At 36.1% G+C, this 23,349-nt stretch overlaps 1 protein-coding gene across 4 annotated transcripts in view; it reads left to right on the forward strand.

Annotated features, from left to right (window-relative positions):
• Positions 1-3,021: 3,021 nt before the first annotated feature.
• LOC149808052 (SWI/SNF-related matrix-associated actin-dependent regulator of chromatin subfamily A member 2-like) overlaps positions 3,022-23,349 on the forward strand; it is an 85,049-nt gene continuing 64,721 nt past the window's right edge. For 2 of the 4 annotated variants that reach the window (XM_089973063.1, XM_089973081.1), the window contains exons 1-5: positions 3,022-3,158; positions 9,432-9,984; positions 11,066-11,308; positions 17,613-17,816; positions 20,458-20,824. In XM_089973063.1, coding sequence (XP_089829189.1) covers positions 9,453-9,984; positions 11,066-11,308; positions 17,613-17,816; positions 20,458-20,824 — 1,346 coding nt within the window. In that variant the 5' untranslated portion in view covers positions 3,022-3,158; positions 9,432-9,452. Of the gene's footprint in view, positions 3,159-3,277; positions 3,295-9,431; positions 9,985-11,065; positions 11,309-17,612; positions 17,817-20,457; positions 20,825-23,349 lie in introns of those variants that run through there. The other 2 variants (XM_089973074.1, XM_089973071.1) reach the window with 2 other exon arrangements.

Raw genomic sequence — 23,349 nt, forward strand, 5'->3', positions numbered from 1 at the left:
GTCTAGTCTGGAAAAAATAAATTCCCCTGTGTTAATAACTGCTAAAGAGAGTGCAGTTTCGACTAATTCAGGCTGATTTTTCGAGCACGTAGTAGCAGTCATTTTGGTTAACCGTATGCTTAGAATATGTACCATTTCCACAAACACAATATGGTATGCGGAGAACTCGCCCCGTGGAGAACTCGCCCTGGGAGAACTCGCCCCAACGTATCTGGAAAGATATATTAACTGGTAATCATTAAAAGCAAAATCACAGTAATATTTCTAAGGACGAAATTAAGTCTTTATATAATCTAATGAATGACGACAGTATAGTGATTAAAAAGGATGATACGTCAAACACTATATTATTATGAATCTAGATGATTATGTTAAAGAAATTGAACGTCAATTAGAAATTAAATAAAAATTTCAACATGCATTAATGAGATCGCTAAATATAATAATTCCGTATATGAGGAAGTTGATGCTTTCCCTCTTAACTTACGTACACCTCAGTTCTACATATTACCCAAAACTCATAAAAATCCTAACCATAATTTACTTTTAAATTTTCCAGGACGACCCATTATATCAGGTTGTAATTTATATACTGAAAACCTATCCAAATTTATTTATAGCGTTTTACAACCTTTAATGAAATCACTTCCTTCAGACATTAAAGATACTACTGCTTTCATTAAAAAGTTGAAGTCTATTCCACAGCTATCTGATAACTCAATCCTGGTATCATTAGATGTAACATCACTATATACCAACATTCCGCATGTCTGTTCCACAGCTTTCTGATAATTTCAATGCTGGTATCATTAGATGTAACATCACTATATATCAACATTCCGCATGCAGATGGTATTGAAGCGTGAAAATATTTTCTTGATAACAATCCTAATAATAGCACACTATCTAGTGAAGATATTTGTAAAATAACAAAACTTCTCTTGGAAAATAATTATATTCAATTTAATAATACGAATTACATGCAAATAATGGGTACGTCAATGGGTATTAATATGGCTCCTTCATACTCTTCCCTTTCATGGGTAAATTAGAAAAGGATTTTCTTCAAAACGAAAAGTTTAATCCATCTCTTTGGTTCAGATTTTTAGATGATATATTTATGATCTGAAAGCATTCAACTGAAGAACTGAAAAAATGTATTGATCGCCTAAATCATTTTCACCCGACGATTAATTTTACTTATGCTGCATCTAGTACGCATGTTTCATTTTTAGATGTAAATGTAATAAAGAATACTGATAACACTATCCCTACAAATATTCATATCAAGGAAACTAATATCCACCAATATGTGGAATATTCTTCATGTAAAAATTGTATACCATAAAGCCATTCCAAAAGATACCGACGCATTATTTCAGATGAATGTCAATTACAATATTCGTTGACTAAATTACAAACATATTTACAAAACAGAAATTATCCTACACATATAATTGATTCTGCGCTGAACAAAGCCTGTAATCTTACCCATCATAAGGCCTTAAACACAGCAGAATGTAAAATAGAGAGAGAGAGAGAGAGAGAGAGAGAGAGAGATGTAATCCTTTCACAATACAATCTAATCCTTCACGACTTAGGTTATTAGGTTGGAAGCCTTTCGTATATAAAACTGCAGACATCACATCATACTTACAGCCTGTCTATTTTTCCAAATAAAATAGATTTGAAGAGCAGAGCAAAAAGGGAGAGATAACACTTATTTTTCGATAAGTACAGAAGCGGAGTTGATCAAATGGAAAAGTTAAAAAATTGCAAATTTTATAGATTTAATAAATTATTAAGTTGAAGAAAAACAGTAATAAAAAAAGCCTTAACAACCTTGTGGCGACATCACAGAATTACTATATATGATCCTTGGGCCGACTTCTCCGATCACCATGCCGCGACTTCTCCTGACACCTGGGATGAGTTCTTCAGGGGCGAGTTCTCCATGGGGCAAGTTGTCCCAGGGCGAGTTCTCCGATATTCTACTAATATTACTACGCTGTCGATGACTATGTTTTTGTCGAGGCTACGAGATCGCAACTAGACCGTGGGATAAATGTGTCTCGTTTAAAGTTTCGCGGCGATCCTCGCAGTGAGTTAGGACTAGGCCCGTAAATCGGCCCCTCATCCGCGATGATACTGATTGGCGTCCATCAGTATCAACACATGGGTGTGTGTGATTTATTGGACAAATTTAGGACTATTTTAGTGATAACAAACTTGTGCTAACCGACGCTGGGTGTCATACGAAAGGACATTGCATAAGTGCTTCTGTTTATAACCACTAGAGCGAAAAGTAAATAAAAACAGTAACAACAAAACACTACTTCTGCTACTCTAAGCGACCCAAAAGTCATAAAGACTTTCATTAATGTGTATTTCAGTTACAATACAGAGCAAAGATCAATGTTGTAATCAAATCATACAAGACGGTGGATGTAGCGGAGAGCCTTTATCACATGTACTCTCATTGATTTAGCGCAAGTCTGTAGAACTGTCCCACAGATGCATGCAAACACTTCATGCACAGTCACAGTATAGTGTATGTCATATTAGAGTATTTGCTTCACACACACACACACACACACACACACACATATATATATATATATATATATATATATATATATATATATATATATATATATATATATATAGATAGATAGATATGTTTAATTCCATTGGCATGATGGGATACACACACACACACACACACACACACGCGCGCGCATAGTATACTCATACTGTGTCTTTTTATTACTATGTTACAGACCCTGTTGACTGTCCTTCACATGTTCAGTTATGTCCACAATATGAGACTTCCACTACTTGTACATTATTTTAGATTTGTTTTCATATGTATTTTATATAGCAATTGAAGTACAAAACTTTTTATGTTGTCCATTTTGTGTGGTAGTTGCCATGAACTCTTTACCAAAATCTGCACCAGGTGATGTGTTTTAACTATTTTGAAACTGACTATAAGCTACGAACAAAGCGCTTCCCATGCGCAAAGAAGTGCGCGTCTGACCTATTCGCTTGTTCACAAAACCAGCTAGTGGGATTGCTATCGCAAGTGGACCTGTGTCTCAAAGAAAGCTACTAACTGCTGCTGTGTATTCGCGTACACAGTTGATGATAGTCACAGGGTACGCCAATAGACGATTTGTGTGTTTACATGTGTATTCTTTGTTTAATTCCATTGGCGTGATGGGATTTGTTCGATTCTCATGCTGATGGAGTCCTGCGTTGAAGACTCAGCACTGCAGTGGAGTCTTAAATTTAGTCTGTTAATCTATGTCTGTTTTATTTCAGTGATATTTGTGATCTTTGCATTTATTTTGAATGTTAATCCATGGGTCTAAATCTCTCTCTCTCTCTCTCTCTCTCTCCTTTAAAGTTTATGTTCTGGTGAGTTATGGTCGCGTACACAGGGGCTAGTTGCAAAGAAAATTAAGAGGATCTGTGAATGGATCGAGGGGCATCCAACCTGTAATAGTATATTTTAGTATTATAGTACAACTCACATTACTCATGTACACCCTCTGAGTCACTTTTTGCAACTATAGGTGTCATTTTGGAGAATTTAATTACACATACCTTTGTGACTTGTCTGTAAAATTTCCATTGAAGATTATTGTATAAATTCCTCGAAAGTCTTCTCGGCGATAAGAGGATACTGTTAGGACTGGTTGAGCTGTTGTTAAAATAATGTGACTGGGTGGGACATGTCTGCAGCATGATGCCCCAGTGCTAGACATCACTATAAACTACCACACTGCAGATATTATAGTCCGAGTTTTCTCGGACCCTTGCCACCCCATTTTTTGATATTTGGACATTTGTGTTGGGGTGTAGGGTCAGAGCATATTCCCTATCAAAAAGTTGGAATTCGCTGACACCATTTGGTGTCGGCATGGGGTAGCCACTTTCTAGCAGACCCAGTACATTTGAATGACCTTTCATCAAAGATATACTTGCATGAAATCAATAGAAATATGATTTATTTTCTCAGAAATTGTGATCATAGCATTTGTTATGTCTTTAATCTACTGATACATGAGATGAAAGTATATCGTTGCTAAAATTTCACCAGGATCTGTATTCCTAATCATGTGACTACACAACTCTCGCAACCTACATCTTGATGATATCAGAGATCATACAGTCACGTGATATCAACAACAGACCATTCCTAGTATTGCTGTAGGAAAACAAATCGAACATATAAATAAAAGTCATGTAATTTTTATATAAAAATGAAAAAACATAAACTTCTTAAAAATTTATTGTGAAGACAACAACAAAAATGTGTAAATGTTGCAGAAATTTGAAGAAAACCAGATTCACTACGAAGAGCACTTCTCAGTGTGGTAGTCACATGGCACCAACAAAAAACATTGGTGACACATATTCAGTGCTTCTTGAAAATGGTTTTCTCCACCCTGCTGTAATACTTACAGGTTTCTGTTCGTTGTTCTCAGAATGAATATGTTGAGAATTAAATGTGCATTTTATTTTTTTACAAACATTAAGTGACTTCTATATAATATGTCCAAATTATATGTACAACAACTTTGGAAATTTGTTTAATGTCGATATCACTTGACTGTATGACCTCTGATGTCATTGACATGTAGGTTCTGAGATTTGTATAGTCATGTGACTCGGAATGCAAATGACCAGATCCAGGTCAAATTTCAGCAACGATGTACTTTCGTCTTGTCTGTCAGTGGATTAAAGACATGACAAATGCTATGCTCATGATTTTTGGGAAAATAAATCGTATTCCTAACGATTTCATGTAGGTATATCTTGATGAAAGGTCATTCAAGTGTGCTGGATCGGCTAGAAAGTGGCTACCCCATGCCGACACCAAATGGTGTTCGCAAATTCCAACTTTTCGATAGGGAATGCACTCTGACCCTACACCCCAACACAAATGTCCAAATATCAAAAATGGTGTGGCAAGGGTCAGAGGAAACTCGTACTACAGATATTGTTGTGATATAACTGACAAATTTGTAAAGCTACATTAAAAATCCAAATCACACAGCCAGTACAGCAGGAGTCACGCTACCAGGCAATGTGGGCGTCTAAGTCCCCTAACAAATGTAAACTTTGCTTTTTCTGTTAGGAAAGTGAAAATGACTTTGCGATGTGATTCTTTAGAGGAACATAGAATGACCAACCTTATTTAGATGCTCCTTCACTATAGGCTGGTTAGTTCCATTGTTAAGGCTCAAGGCGAAATGTAGGTTTCAAGCCATCAGATGGTGTTGATATAATTTGCACCAACAAACAAACTTGCACATTCACAGGCATGTGTTTTGATAGCTGCGTGGCCATTAACCCTTTCCCAAGTAAGTTAGCAACTATCACTGCCCAATTTCTGGAAGTTCTCCTTTGGTGATAAAAATCGTGTTTCAAAACTGAAACTTATGTAATTGGAAATTTATGTTTTAAGAATAGAATTGGTAACATGAATATTTTAACTGCCACTTATACATTATTTTCTTTATGAAAATAAGTTTGGAACTGTAAATGAATCCGTTATGGAGAAATAATGGTGGACATCGCTGTATCTTGGAAGTACCACTTTATTAGACTATCTCTCTTAGTAAACCATTGGGCAAAAATATTCAAGAAAACAATGAATAGAAAGCAGAAATTAAATATTATGTTATTGAAGATTTAGCTTTAAATGTAATTATGTGGGTCAGAAACATATGGGACAATGCAATATTATGGAATTTGAGAGACACTGTATGGTCAAGGTTGTATACTGAGTTCACTCATTCAGAGGTCTCGCTAGGATTTTAAAACTAGGAGTCCAGGACTCCCATTTTGGTAAAAATAGGAGTCCCACCATCAAAAGTTGCAGTCCCTTCTTTCCTACAGAATCAACACAGACGCGAGTGCATCTATTTTTAGATGGAGAGGTTTTCGTAATGTAATCGCTCACTATAATATAGCTTCATTACAACAGTCCATTGACAGGGTTGCAAATTTATGGTTTATTTATTTGTCTACGTCCTTGTAGTCATTTTAGGCAATGGTTAAATAGTATGTGATTTGCTGTTTTTTTCCCTTATTTTCGCAAATACATGTCAAGTCAAAAACATCTTAGACCTTAAAGCGCATCTCACGAATTCCACAACATAGCATAGTCCCATACTTTTCTGACCTACATAATTTGCATTTTAAAGTTAAATCTTTAATAAAATAATACCTTGGCTTTGCTTTCAATGATTTGTATATTTTTCTGAAAATATTTGCCCGATGATTTACGAAAACAGACAATCTAATAAACTGGTACATCCCAGACAGCGAAGTCCGCCATTATTTCTCGTTAGGCCTACTGGTTCACTTACAGTTTCAAACTAATTTTATGACGAAATAGTGTACAGGAGGCAGTTAATGTATATCCAGATCATCGATTCTGATCTTAAAACACGTTTGTATGTTTTATCATCAAAGTCAAAGCCTTTGAACTTGCCACCCAGCTATTGCATCATGTTCTTTTTGACGTACTCTTATAATGGCAACATGTATGTACATCAGTCACTGAATTTTGTCATTGTAAATATCAGCACAGCTAATTGATCGACACATTTATCCACAAAGCAGGTGGCTGAAGCAGGACTGGCAAGTCTTTGAATTTTGCCACACACCCATTACATGCGTACGGAGGACTCCCAACTCAGTGATTTTCTGTGTCCCAGATCAAAAATTGGAGTCCAAATACACGTAATTAAGCGTTTCCAAGATTTCTGTCATTACTGTGAAAATACAAAGAAAAGGAAAATGGCAAAGCTGTTTAATCAATGCCTAATGTTACTACTGGCATACAGACAACTAATAAAACCTTACATTTGGAATCCTATCAATGGACTGTTGTAACAGAGCTATAAAGTGAGTTGTTATATTCAGAAGACCCCTCTTTCTAAAAATAGATGCTACTGTATGTTGGCTGTGTTGATTGGGTTGAAAAAGGGTTTAGTTCATTCATATACTGACATTAATTCTTCAGTGTGTTGTTTATGAACAGTTCCGGTAAAGTTTCAGCAGCAGTAAAGAAATTACGATGAACACTATAATCTGCAAAATCTGTAGAATGTACATTTGCTCTCATGTACATGGTACAGGGTTGTTTCAAAAAGTTAAGAAATCTTTTCAACTACTAGTGAACTTTCAGAAAGTAAAAAGAAAAATTCTTGATTAAAGGTAGTTGACTGAGCATTTGTGCTAACTTTCAATTACAATACTGTAATCTAGTTACTCAGTTAATATTCATTGCAATGTATAGCTTCTTGTATTCTCTTTTTAAGTCATATTGCCAAAAAACATTGCATATGAATATGACAGTTTTTAAACATGCACCAAATGTGTTTATAATATAGATAGAACTTAGAAAATATTCTACTTGAAAATAAAGTATTGCTTAAAACCATGTTAAATGCAAATATGCATACTGGGAAATAGAGGACACATATCAAATAAGAGAATGAAAACAACACACATAAATATATTGCGTGTCTTACTTTGTTCCCACTTCTCCCTGTTCTATCGAAAAGGAAAAGTCAGTTCATAATAAAATTCAGTTCTAGTTTGATCCCAGGTACAGGTGGTAATGCTTTTGCAGCACAGTTTGCATGGGCAACAGTATGATTTGAAGCAACAGATGTGATTTAGTTCAGTCTTTGATAATCTCGACAATTCTGTAAATTTTGGAGTTAGATGTCTTTGAACATTCAAATCATGCTTACAAGGGTTCTTCCTTTTTATTTTATCTGTTAATTTTTGTTTAGAAATATTAAAACTAGACTTTGCAAGTATTGGATATGGATGACACAGTATTGACCAAAATTGACTGTTCTAGCAATAATGCTGTTCTGTAACTAGTGTTTGTACATAGTGTTTAGGCAATAGCGCCTTTCTGTAACTAGTGTTTGTACATGGTGTTTAGGCAATAGTACCTTTCTGTTATTAGTGTTTATACATGGTGTTTAGGCAATAGTACCTTTCTGTAACTAGTCTTTGTACATAGTGTGTAGGCAAACGTACCTTTCTATTATTAGTGTTTATACACAGTGTTTAGGCAATAGATCCATTATTTTACAGTCTTGTTGTTCATTTGGATTAAAACGTGTGAATTACAAAAAAACATGCTTTCAGGAGTTTAAGTTTTATTAGGAGAGTTTATTACCAGAAATTACAGTATACATAGTTATGTAGGCTTCTTGTAGCTAAATCATTCAGATGGATTGCAGCTGTGGTTGAATCTGAATCTACAGAGCTCTCTGATCAGGTAGATGCCCTAAATTAGACTAAAATTTGTCCAGAAAGCAAGGAATGCTGCAAATTTCCTGAGGCCATATAAGCATTTTCCTTTCTATCCTTGTTATTTGGAAACATCTCATGGTTTTGGACAAAAACTTTCAGAAAGTTGTTCCAGAAGTATAGTATACATGTACTGATGGGTGTGCAGTTGTAATAAATTTATTTTGTTGTATAACCCATTTGTGGCATGCTGGTTGTTATATGTTTCATAATAATGACACTAGTATGCCTTGCTTTTCATAATGCCTAGTAGAGAAGACCAGTCGGAAAAGTTAAAATATGATGCATATCAATCTGGTGTGTGAGTAGATGATACGTTGAGTTACAGTGACTAACCTTTTACTTCAGCAGTTATTATTTGGATGTAGGCACAAGGCATCTCTGCTGTCTTCTATTAGTGGGGTTTATTTTATTTCACACAGACTGTCATTAAAATCTTTATTAAAATAAACTAGTTTTCACAGCTTTATTTCAGAAAGGATAGACGGGGGTGTGGATGACAATGATAAATTGTTTCATTGTATTTGCCATATGTTACTTATGAAGTATACATGAGTATAATGATTATTTATGAGTTTCTTTGATATATTTTCTGTTGTATATAAAATTCTCTGATAATTGGCAGAATTACAATTCTTCATTAGGACAAACAAAAAAAAATATGTTTCTGGTCAACTGACTGTCCCTGTTTCTCATTGCTGACCTTAGCACTTTTTCCTCCATGTAAAAACAAATCACACAGACACATACACACGCACGCACATATATATATATATATATATATATATATATATATATATATATATATATATATATATATATATATATATATATATATATATATGCTTTTTTAAAAAAAAGTTCCTGCCCAAATTTTAAAACCACTGTAAAAGGAAGCACATATTTTATTGTTTGGTCCTATCTGTCTGCAGTGTATACTCACCTTCTTGCACATCTTGAGAATAAAATAAATTCAGCCAAATTGTTACCAATCAGTTGTTAGACATATAGCACCTGTTTTGTTAAATCATGAGATAAACTTAACACATCCCAAATTCTTACTTTTGTTCTCTTTTTAGTCTGCTCTATGGTCTTAGTAAATGGAAGGACCTCCAGATGAGTCTCACTACAACCCAATGATGAATATGACTGACAGACCTCGCTCATCAGGAATGCATTCCCAGGGAATGGGTGGCCCAGGGTCAGGTCCCCCACAAGGAATGGGAGGGCCACCACAGGGAATGAGTGGAATGCATCCACAAGGAATGGCAGGTGGACCCTCAGGGGGGATGCCTGGGCCAATACCCAATATGTCCAATCCAGCCATGGGTGGACCTAATATGACGGCTCCTACCATGGGCACGAGTGGTGGAGGTCCAGGAATGGGGCCCAATATGGGGAGACCAGGAATGCAAGGTTCTAATATGGGCAATTACATGACCTCTTCTAACATGATGCCAGGCAGTCATAATCCGAACATGGGAGGTGGAGGCCCTGGTGTAGGACATAATATGGGAGGACCTGGACAGAATATGAGCATGCATAGTGGACAAAACATGGGAGGGACTGGGTCACACATGAGTAGCATGGGTGGACCAGTTCCATCGATGGGAGGACCAGGACCTCATGCAGGTTTGTGGCATGAGGAGTTTTATTTAAATGAATATTTTCATTGCTGTCGGATACTGATTTAGCAAGAGAGTGAAAAATGTTACAGTTATCACTGTACTTAATATATATTAGCCTATCTCAGCCATTTGTATACAGCCTTAGGCAGCAATTTATGTGTTACTATCATGGTTATCTACCAGCTATGCAAAGTTACCTGGTGAGTGAGATGATTATTGGTATGCACAGTGTATCATTTCCATTCTTCAATCAAACTTTGATCAATTTAATTAATTTCTTGCACAGATTGATAACAGTTGAAGTGGTGATTCTGTAGAATAATCATTGAGCAGTCATATCCAACAGACTTAACAGCATAACATGTTTAAACAAAAGATTTGAATTATTATGAGTTTACCTATGGATATTTAGGTTTTATTTTGTTTGTTTGTTTGTTGTGGGGATTTTTTTGGGGGGGTGTATATATGTCTGCATTGAGACATGAATTGTGTGGCCATAGTAGCTGCAGTCGAGTTCTGCAACAGAAACCGCTGAGATTTTGATTGTCACTTGAGTTTGGTTTGTATTCATCAATCCCTGACTTTTGTGAGTGTGACAAGAGTTCAGGATGCTAATTATACAGATTTAGCATTATCTGTTGAAAGAGTTTTTCCAAAAGAAAATTTTTTTTTTACTGTTTAGAGTATTAACAGGTACTGTATGGGTGACACTGAAAATCAATAAGAAACAACAAGTCATAAGTTAAGTCATGTAGAAACCTATTTGATTCTCTAGAATAGAAACTATCTTTAGTTGCAAAGAAAATAATTTTTGATTGTGCGATTTCACATTATCACAAACAGTTTATGATTGTGTTTACAATAATGCAAAATAAGTTTAGAATGCACAGCATTTTTACAGATTTAGTTTTCTTTTTTAAAAGGTTCTGAAATCTGTTGCTATTTTAAAGTTTATGTTTAATGTTATTCGTGTCATGTTATATTATGTTGAAATTCTTTTAAAGTCTTCAGTTGGCAGAAATTCATAAATAGTTGTACAGAATTTTGTCAAGGACACAATTTGTACATATCTCAAATGAATATAGGTGGAAGTGGACCTACTCATGGGATAAATAACCCTGCCATGGGAGGACCAGTGATGACTGGAGGGGGCCAAATGGGTGGAGTAACTGATGGCCATGGAATGGGAGCCCAGACAATGATGGGGCCTGGTATGGGAGGTACATCGATGGGGAATACACCTGTGTCTAACCAGGGTCAGGCTCCTGGAGGCCCTCATATGGGAGGCCCCCCGAATCAAAGTGTAGAGCCTGGAAACTACAATCAAGGTTAGTGTAAACAGTTTGAGTTTAAGCATTTATACATTTAATATTTCCTTTGATGCAGGGTCCTTAAAGCATATTAATTGGAATCGATACTTTTGAATGCACATTTGCTCTCGTTGACTGTAATCAAGTTGACTTGTATTTACTTTACTGTTCTCTAGCCAGACTTGAAAGTTGTTGAGGAACCACATTCTCTTTCCAAATGAATGTATTGAATAAGGACCTTTTCCAGCCCCATGATAAAAAAAAATGATGACAAATTTTATGACTGTTATGTTAATTCAGTATACAAATCAAACAGTTGTACAGTAATTTTGTGCATAGATTCTGTTAATAAATCCAGATTTGATGTATCAGACAGTATATTCAGATTTCTTTAAATACTTTACCCAATCAAACTACTTTTAGCTAAAGGTAGCTAAAAATTGTCTGCTGGCCTAGTTGGCAGAGTGATCTCCCCTTGGTATAATGATTGGCAGCAGAACCCATGAACCGCTCAGTTAGTACTTCCACTCATTACTAAGCAGTACACTCTCACATGAGAGACCATGCAAAGCCAGTTTCAACTTTGGAAGCATACCGTTATAAATTGGAGGAGTCCTTTGACCTCGAAGGAAAAAATATTCCAACTCTTTTTCCAACTTTTCTCACTTTCTTATGCCAACAAAGTTCTGCCTTTCAGTTTGCAAACACTTTGTGTCTTAACATATTTAAGATCACTTCATCACTTGCACCAGGAGTCTGTGCGACTTCTACAGGATAGGTTCTGAATACAGTATTTTTTTAATATGTGTGCAAGCCGTTATGCCTTTAAAAAACTCGATATATGTATAATTCTGTCCTTACTAGTGAGTTTTCTTTACAAGGCACTTTTACAGTCCAGACACCAAGCTTTAGTGATTTTACTTGTACAGGTCACCCATGGACCTTCCTACAGGTAGTATTATAACTTATACCTGGACACTTCATTGCATTATTAACTCATCTGCTTTAACTTATTTCCAGGTGAATTACAGGTAGTTATCTTCATGGGTAACTCTGCGAAGATGCTCATCTGCTCATAAAACAGGACACTTACTACACTACATGCATAAAGGGTCTCTGTTTTGTCTTGCAGATTTAGACCATGGGCAAGACCAATCAGACAATCACTCAAAAGAGGCATAATTTCTTTGGTTGTCACCCCTTGACTGCATGTTGGACTTGCATATTATGGACATAAATCAATCAAAATTTGGGGATGAATTCATCTGATTGGACACAGTGGCAGTGAGATGGAGAATAGTAACAAGTAGTTAAGTCTCTCATTTCAAAACTATTGAGCAGATATGTGATCAAACATCCTGTAACCCATCCCAGTCTCAAGAACTGGACAATGTCATGCCAGCTATTATGGCCATGTTCATTCATGAGCTGATTTGCAATATAACTGACAATGGGCCATGACCACAACCAATTATACAGTATCAGCCACCAGAAAACAAACTTACCAGTTCTTGTGTAATGCTGCATACACATCCTACATCAATCAAGATCCCTGTGGACTTGAACACATAGGGCTGGGGGAGAGCAAGTATGCTACCTTTTCAGACTGATATAGGAGCATGGTCCTCTCAGGATCATTATTTATATGTCCACATCATCGAATGGATGCCTTTTTTGAAAGCCTATTATTGGTGGCTGGTGAACCTATATTGGAATTTAGTTCTCATTCTGCCTGATAATTTCACTGTGGTGCTGATCTCAAATGGAACAAGTACTCAGACCTTTGTTTTCTTGTTTTTGATTCTCTAAAGTGATGTAATCAATGACAATCCAGGTTTCTGTTTGACATATCCTAGACTGACTACTATATGGCAGACTCATGGTTTCTGCAAGCAGGAATTCATTCAAACAGAAGGACTTTTTCACCCCTCAGCTTCATACGATACATGCTTGATGAGTTTGACTTATGGTGGACATTATTGACTATGTGGAATGCCAACAGTCCCAACCTTGTAACACCAATCCTGGGCCCAAGGACCTGGCTGATTGCAGCTCCCTGTACTGTGGAATGGCTGAATACACATCTAAACACCTTGGATTCTGAACTTGTTACAGGAATCAAAGCATCTGCCTATCCTGATGACTAAAACTGGAAATACATGACCAACCAGGTCAGTATAGGAAGGCAGTGGAACTTAATCTCAATGTTTCACACCAGAATATGTTGTTCCAATGGAGAAATCCATTCCACAATAGCTAACTTTGTAGGCTCTTTGATGAGAAACAGTTAGCACCCATCACAGTTAAACTTACCATTCTACCATCGCTTGCACACAGTGCCATCATAGAAGAGAGGATATTGCACAAAACAAAGACCTATTATCTGTTCTATTAGATTTCATTTGGCCAATGGCACTGGACCCTTTCCCAAATGGACTTTTCATGGGGATTAATCTGGCTGAACAGGACACCAATTGAACTTCTCTCGAGAGCTTAATTAGTTGACCTATTGTACAAATCCTGCCTCCTCACTACTTCGACAGTTTGCAGAACTGCCAACCCTTTTTGATTTTGCCATATGTCTTATGAAAATGACCCTTAAAATATGGACTTAGAATAAAAGCAAAAACTACAGAAAAATGATTATTGCTGAAAAATCTGAATAATTTGTTCATCCATGATTGATCTGGGTCTGCCTTTCAACTTAGAATTATTTGAATTAGTCAGGGAACCAGACTAACTTTACAGCAGTACCTCAGATGCTTTAAACTGCACATATTTTGTCATGCAAAGTGTCTGCATAATGAAACTGTTGATTATAGAGTTTGTTTTAAAAAATGGCATTCACCGAGTGAGACATGCTGAAGAAGAAAGTGAAAATAAGCCTATTAATAAGCATTAATAATCAGCACCGCATAATAAAAGGAATATTTAGATTCTTCTGAATACAAGCAGGAAGGGACACAATTACATTTATTGGACATCATGTGCCAATTTGAATATATATTGTGGTGGGAGATAAGATTCCCATGGTCATATGAATTAGTAATAAAAGTTCAAAGAATTACATCAAGTTGAGAGATAACAGCAAGCCATTGAGCTGTATTTGGTTTGGAACTGAAGTTTGTGCAACTGTACTAGTGGTAAATAACGTCTACATGTACCTTTCAGTTGAACATAATGTTTACCATCACTGTCTGTTTCCAATACCAAACTTTTAAAACGTTGTTACGCCTTTCTGAAAACTGGTTAAACTTACGGAAAAAAATAATCTGCCTTACTGAGACGGTCTCGTCAGGGTCAGCAGATCTGATTTGGCAGTAAAATCAGCAGTGCATATCTTTTTGGACCGATCTACTAACAGTTCCAACATAATGGATCAGTATCACTCATGAAACCTCCCACTTGCAAAGGTGTCATGGTCTTGCCTTTCTTACAAGACCTACTTTCTCATTTCCATTAATGTCTTGCCTTTCTTACAAGAACTACTGGGGCCCCGAGTGTCCGAGTGGTCTAAAGCGCTCACCGTTACGGATCACTGCCATCTCATCTCTGTCTGCGTGAGTTTGAGTCTCATCCTCGGCTAATGTTGGTATGTGAGAAAGCCTGCCAGTAGCCTCTCGTGGGTCGGTGGTTCTTCCCGGAGTTTTCCAGGGTTCTTCCCCCACCAATTATACTGGCCGCCATGTATAGCCTATCTTGTGCTGAAAAATGCCATTAAACCGTACAATAACAACAATAACAACAAGAACTACTTTCTCATTTCCATTAATGTCTTGCCTTTCTTACAAGAACTACTTTCTCATTTCCATTAACAATGGGAGGCAGAATCAGAGCAATAGTGCCTTATCATTGGACCTGAATTACCATATTTTATGTCATTTTTTTATACCCTTTAATATTTAATATACCATCATGCTATAAAAATAATGATTATGTCAATCATATTTTTTTGTACTTAACAATTCACATTTTTTCTCAAATCCTTTTATTTTTCATACTTAAAATGTTCTACTTTGAAGATCAATGTTTGCCATATAATAGTGCCATTGTAGTGTTTACATAAGGAGTAGCACAATTGTTAGCTAACTGAACAATACAGATTACAATCACCATGTAACCCTTCCCCTCCACCCAACTCTCATATGCAGACACATTCACTGAAACAAATATCTCAAGTTGGAAGTAATGTTACAAGTTCGATTTGACCCAGATCATCTTCATAAATTTGCCCACTACAACAAATATTTTTTTAACTATACATATAAAAAAAACTAATTTGGTTGAAAGCAAAATTAGACAAAGTGTTGTTATGTTTATGTGCTGTTAGGTTGCCAAGCATCATGTGCCACATAACCTTGTTTAGGTCTAAACCCTTTATTTTATGTACATGGTCATTTCTTCAGAATAATATTCTTTTTTACATATAATTTTTCATACTCTGAAAAGAATAATTATTTTTTCGTGTATGAAAAAATATGTGAAAATGGGTACATGCAGTTCCAACAAGGTGGGTCAGTTTCACTCATGACAGTACCTTCTTCACTGCCAAAACAGGCTCCTATCCATGGGTATCCAGGCTTTTGCAATGAAATCACGGTCTGCTGTGGAAGCTTCAGCTCAAGACCACCTACAAGATCTGGTTTGATCTTTGAAATGGTATCTTAAAATATCAGAGCCGTTGTGTCAAAGGAGATCATGATTATTTTTACCTCTCAAACAGGGCATATACGATATAACAGCACATCCTTGAATAAGTGGATTATTTGCTCTGCATATTGAAATTAACTCCAGCTCAATGAATTTGTTACGTATTTTGATGCACCAGGTTAGTGCAGTTGCTTCAAGCATAGCCTTTGACTACAACTGTTCTTTGACATTATCCATGCCCTGTTTTCAATATCGGAGTTCACATTCTACAGTTTTTTTGCTCCAAGATCTCATATCCTAAAGAGCTCAGTTCGATCTGGTAGGACCTATAGCCATGTTTCAACGTGTCACCTTTCCAGGCTGTTCAACAGATTCATAAGCGCAGCTTCACAACTTCTGTTGGATTTGTGGAAGGGAAAATGTTCCCATATAGAAGCTGTCTCACTTACCTTAGGGGACTGAAGACGACATCTCCAGGGTAAAGGGATGCATCTCCCTGTACCTCATACCTATTCTCCTAAGGTGTTGTGATTGGGTTACATATTTAAAGAAGTAACTAGTTTTTTCTAGTAAAATGTGTTTCTTTCAGAATACTTTTCCAATCATAATACACACCCTTCCCACAGTTACATCCATATAGAGAGAATGCCTTCCACTCCACTAGTAACTGAGATATTCTTGAGATTTGGTGCCAATCTCTTTACCAAGGGGAGATGACTCTTCCTTGCCACCACCTAGGTGGGCAGGTAACATTTAGCTTTTAGCTGAAAGTTTTTAACCTGGGATAACTGGGTTTGCAAGGTAGTAGTTGTTCTGTGGTACTATGATTGAGTAAGTATTCTTGAAAAACATTTAACTAGAAAAAAATTGGTTTCTGACCTTTACAGGAGATTCATTGATAATGAACAATTCAACACCACAAAATTTGTGTAACCCCATTTCAATATCATCACTGTCAGTCACCAGTTTAATCCAAAGACATGTAACAACTTCAGTTCAGAGTTCATTTATAAAGTAAATAGTTCTGAAATTTAATGTGTCAGATAAGTGTTTAGTTTTAGTGGCTTAGTTCAGATGAAACTCTTCAGCTTCAGTATGGCTTATAGATCACATAACTTAACAGTCATTGATAAATAGAAAGTGTGACCACTCCAGTGGCATAGTGGTTAGAGCATCCTCTTTGGATGCAGGAGGTCATGGGTTCAAACCCCAGCTGAGTCATGCCAAAGACTTATTTTAAAAAAGGGTACTAACAGCAGCATTGCTATGTGCTCAGCATTAAGAGGTTAGTGTTAGGACTGGTCGGCCTGGTGTCAGGATAATGTGACTGGGTGGGACATCGTAGCGATATGACTGAAAAATTGTTAAAGCTGCATTAAAAATTCATATCATGCACACACATTAATAGAAAGTGGCAAAATGTAAACTAAGCTGCTCCCTCAGCAAACAAACATATAGTTCTTAAATTTGTATTGAACAAGAAAACTTTAAGATATGCAAGCAGAAAGAGGGGTACTTTACATTTTAGGTGTGTCTCACACCAGCAATTAGATACACACATCAGCACTGGAAAGGGAGTTGAGTTATATCTTTGATGGCTTCAGGCTTTGTTTTCACAACAACTACACATGATGAAAAATAATGTCTGTAACTTCATGATCTTTTTATCCAGGTATGGGTCAGCAGCCTGGTTCCAATATGCAGGGTCAAATGCCAGGTCAATCTTCCCAGAGGTATTTTACTCCACCCATGCTTCACCAGCTTCGTGCCCAAATCATGGCATACAAGTTTATAGCTCGCAGCCAACCTGTACCGGATCAGCTGAAGATGGCAGTTGATGGCAAGAGACCTTTCCCACATATGTCTAGACCTCCAGGTACTTTAACTCATACTTATGCATATCCTACGATAGATGACTTTTGGTCAGACCTGGCATAATGTGCTATGCAGTAAACGGAGGGTCTTACATGAATGCTTATCTCAGATTATATTTATGAAAAAAAGTTAGATGATTCCATCATTTTTTGTGAATCGCATCGAGCAAGACATTGATGTTATTAAATGAATTTCATAAATATTGTTTGAAATGAGCACAGATATAAGATTCTACAGTATTCCACGCTATAAGTGTTTCTTTTTATTTCCAAAACTATAACAGTTTGTTCGTCATGTACATGTACTCTTTTGGTGACAAGTCTTACTGGTAATTTCATGAATGTGACCCAGTTCTAATATCACTATTGTTTCATAATTTTCTTTGATAAAAGAATATATCACAAAACTAATATACATTTTTTCATATTCTTGTAGCTTAGAAATTTTTGGATGATAATCAGTAGTTTCCTTCAAGAATGCTTGAAGTGACCTTGATACTAAAACTCCAAATAATGGCAGTTATTGCCCAAAATATATATAAAGCAAAATCAGTTAGACATCTTCAGGATTTTAATTGCATTATTCTGATTACTGGTGTGGAGACCAAACCATCTATGTCTGTCAAAGAAATGCCATTAAATAAAACTGAGACCTACAGTAGCTTGTGAAACTCACTTGTTGCGAGATATTGACTGTTTTATCACATACAAGTGTAAACACAGTTTAGTTTACTGAAAATGGGGGAAAAAGACAATAACCGGCATACATATTTAAACATTCCATACAGTACAAGTTAATCACCTCTAGGGAGAATATAAATTACATGACTACTTTGTCTCCCTTTGTATGTTGTCCAGCATTAAATATAGAAGAAGCATGCAGTCCCAAGCTGGCTTAATGTAATGGTGATAACCATTAACTTTACATTTATCAAAGTACTTCATTATTTAATTCTTTCGACTGTCTCAGGATGAAAGGTTGTTTTTCCATTATATTACTTTTAACAAACCTGCAGTTTACTTGTTTTTGGAACTACATAATCTTGAGTTGTGGAGAATGTCATCTATTTTTATTGCTGCCTACTGACAACACCTTCAGTAAATACAATGTAATAATCAGGGTACTCAGGCAGTTTCATGGCCAGACTTGATCACTCGCATTTGCCTACTCGGTTACCAGTTTTTCAGTAAGCATTTCTTAGGTTACATTCCAACAGTAAAATTTTTCTTTCATTGGCTTAAAAAAATTTGGAAATATGCTGTCCCAAAAATTGGATGGTTCTGTTATCTAGGTTATTTGCAGTAAGTTCATTTTTTCAGGGATTATTTCTTGCATTGTCATGTAACTTTGTACATTGACACATCTTGGTGAAAATATCGGCCTACAAGAACTAGATCATTGTGACCAATATGTAATGACCCACTGACTTGGGTTAAGTTGGTTGTATGTACAAGTCTGTTTCTCAAACAATGGCTGCTGGGTCATAGATGCCTTTGGGTGGGCATTACACCACTCTACCTAAAGTAGATGACTGTGACATGCTAATGCTTCTTCAGCTTTGATCAAGTTTTGCCAAAGCAGGAATGGCACTGTTTATGTTATATAAACCTTTTTTTGTCCACTTGGTGCTGGGTATGATTCCCATTGCTGGCATATAGAAGGGAATGCAGTGTTCACAAAATTGGATAGTGCAAGATTGGGTCCCTCCTGCGTTGTAAGCTTTTTGTCTGTTGGGCTTGTCCCAAAACATTGGGTGATAAAATATGGTTCTTTTGTTATGGACTTCATGAAAAACACTGGTGAATGGTAGATAATTCAGCTTCCTGTTAGCACACTACATGTAGATCCATCACCTTCAAGATGATTGTTTCCATATTTGGATTAGCCTTCAATACATTTACATTGAAAACAATGCTATTTCTGTTCTCAATACTTCACTGGTTGTCTATAATTAGGACTCATTTGTCCTTTATGAATGTGTCCCTTGCCTATGCTTATACTGTAAAACATCAATGGTTTACCAGATCAACTAGAACCTAAACAATTGTTAGACATTTTAGACAAGGGAGGTGATTAGTGACATCAAAGCACCTATGACAATATTATTTACCTTTAACGAATGGAGATGATGAATATTGCTCATTGTTTAAATCTGTAAATTGTGACTAGGCAGTAATTGTTTATTTATGCAGCATGCAGAAGAACTTGATATCAGGTAATGTCTTTTTTCTCTTTTAATACTGAAAATCTCTGTCTTCCTGTCATAGAGTTTATGGTTACCCTCCCCAAGCATAAACTGTTTTGGTACTGATTTCTGGTTGATGCCAGGACCTGGAGAGCACATGGATTTAAATTAAATCAAATCCACATATGAAGAGTTGTCTGTAAAGAGACATAATATTTGCCTAGACAAATAAACAAAGAAAATACAAATCAGTAAAAGATATTTTTCTATATCTTTCGAAAATCTGAACAATTGGTTACATTTAGAAATTATAACAAAATGTGGCTGTGTAGATATTTAATGGACAGGTGGATGGATAGACAGATGGTACCACAATATATCATACTACTGCATGGGAATAGTTAAAAAATAAAAAAATATTATAAAGATGAAAACCTACCTCAAGTTCTTATCTTAGCAGGTGTGGGAGACATGCAACAGATGCAGCAGATGAGGATGCAGCAACACCAGCACATGCAGCAACAACAGCCACCCCATCTTCCACAGCATCAGCCTACACCCCCTCCACAGGCTCCTCACCAGCAGATGCCCCCTTCTCAGACCCCTTTGTCATCTAGTGAGACATTTACAGGATCACAGTCCATGGGAGATGTCCAGCAACCGTCGGGGACCTCACCATCCCATCAGAAATCCTCTTTCTCTCAGCCACCCCCTCCCTCAGTCCAAGCCATGATGACTATGCAACAGAAGCAAAACCGTATAGCGCCAGTTGCTAAGCCTACTGGTTTGGATCCAATTGAGCTTCTCAATGAAAGGGAGAACAGGTTGGTTGTTTTCATTTTGAACTTTGACTCTTTGTAACAAGTAGACATTGTATTCATTTTCCAGAGGGTCATTTGATACAGTGTTCCATAGGAATATTATGAGGGGTTTACAGAATAAAATAATAAAGCCATCTGTCCAATTTAGCAGATATTTTAAGGATTGCAAAACTGCTTTTATGACTCAACTCACTCTCATCACTCCAGCTTACTTAAGTAGCTATGCCAGACCCTGTTAGTTAGAAAATTCTTGATTCTTTTATTGAGTAATGGTTGGGAATTTTTTGTTATTGTTTTACAGGAAAAGTGAGACATTTTTATGTTTGAAACTATATCGTCCAGTGCTGTTATATGTGAATGATGATTCTTTGAATGTCATCAGTGTTGGTACTTTAGAATAACTTACAGACAATAAAATATTTTTCCAGTATGTCCATTATAATTATGGGTTGCAAGTAATATGTTCATTTTTAAGTAAAATATTGAAGTGAATTTAAAAAAATTACCAGTTGGATGATTCAATTTCATACACGTAGATAAAAAAAAATTGTCACAATGTTGAAATTTTTGGCTTACATGGCCATAGGTCAAATTATCATATGGTATTGGCTAAAGCTGTCGACAGGTTGATAATATTCCAGGTAATGGCCAACCGAGTACCTGTTTAATTACATACATGCCAACCATTACGCTTTTGGCGTAATCATTATGCTTTTTTCCCACTAAATTATACCTCACACGTAAATGTATTTCGTAGATTTGCATGCACTTTCCTAACAGTTTTATGTTCTATTTATAGCAGCTACCCTATTTCCGAGAAACATGCTGATTTCTACTTTTGACCTCGGTTTCTATTTATAGCAGCTGTATGCCTTAGGAGAGAACAGACTGGTTTTCAGACTTTTAATCTTTGTTTGCAGATTCTTTGTTCTAATTCATATCTGGTACAGAACCAGTCTGTAGGTATTTGGTGCTAAAAGTCAAGTCAGATTTATTCTAGTCAATGCATGTTAGAACATATATGTTTTTCAAAAAATTTCACGGAAGGATTAGGAAACGATGAAAAACCAATTCAGAAAATAAGACATGAATTACACAGTACAGCATTTCATTCTAGGGCATTTTCACGCCCCATGCAGGCTGTGTGGAAAGGATTTTAATATTGGTCATGGTGGTAAAACAAAGAAACCTTGAATTAGCTCGTTTTACTAACTCCAGTACTAAGGTAACTTCTTTTTTACAGCAGAACTAAATTGTGGACATGAATTTTATAAATGCAGAGGCATTATGTACCAAGTTCTTAATAGAACACGGACTACCCCTAGCAGTAGAAGACTACATTGGTCCTTTGTTCAAACGGATGTTTCCCAATTCCAAAATTGCAGAAAATGTGCATGTGCAAGAACAAAATCATCTAATATTGTTAGGTGTTTAACAGAAATTACTTAAAATTGCAGAAGCCATGAAAATTCGGCCATTCAGTATTGCAGCAGACAGGAGTAGTGATTATGATGATAAACAGTTTTACCCAGTCTGTGTAAAAGACTTTGACAATGAAAAGGGCAAAGTTGGAGTGCTCTTCTTTCATTACTAAATTTAAGAGTAGATTCCACTGGAGAAAACATTTTTTATTTGCTTGATAATGCTTTGAATAAATATAAGTTGGTAGAACTGTATGGGGTTTTCAGTTGATACTGCATCAGTGATGACTGGAATTCATAAAGGAGTTGCATTCTATATTTTGAAAAAATGTCTCCATCATTGTACATATCAGGTTGTCTCTGTCATATGATGCACCTTGCTGCAAGAAAAGCTGCTGATAAATTAGAAGAACTGAAGTATCAAGTTGGCACTCTACCTGACAATGTACTTCATGCGGACAGAGTTGATTTTTGTCATCTTATTTCCTAGCTAAAAGACCAAATAACTGGAAGATATAAATTTCCTCTTCTTTGTCATGTTATGAAAGGAATATTGGTTCTTTACCATTCTAATGCTGACTGTGAGAAATTGTTCAGTATTGTTAAAAATAATAAAATTGAATTCAGATCCAGGCTCTGTAACTCAGCACTTAGTGCTCTACTGGTGTGCAAAACATTCATAGTCTAAGCTGGTACAAAGTGCTTTGAAATGCAATATAAGTCTGTTGCTTTTTAAAGCTCAAAGTGTTATATATAAAAACTTTAGCAGTAATTGATGTTAAAAGTCCAGAAGGATAACTAAATCATTTTGTACATATGCTCATTTAATTTTTGTCATGTTATATGTTGATTAGTCTTTTTCTACTCAGATTACTCTTTTTGTCCACTTGGATTACACTTTTTCCTCGACATGGGTTGGCATGTATGTAATTGTATAAAAAAATCAACATTTCCTATTTCACATAAAAAAACATCATGTGACATCAGGAGCAAGTGAGACACAGAATAACGAGTACGGTTCATGGCTCCTGTCATGTGACTATTGGCTGCTGCACATTTATCTATCATTAGACCTCAAATTTCCTTATTTTCTATTTATAGTAACTG

The sequence above is a fragment of the Sinohyriopsis cumingii genome, chromosome 1 (assembly GCF_028554795.1).
Source record: "Sinohyriopsis cumingii isolate HCF-2022 chromosome 1, ASM2855479v2, whole genome shotgun sequence".
NCBI lineage: Eukaryota > Metazoa > Mollusca > Bivalvia > Unionida > Unionidae > Sinohyriopsis > Sinohyriopsis cumingii.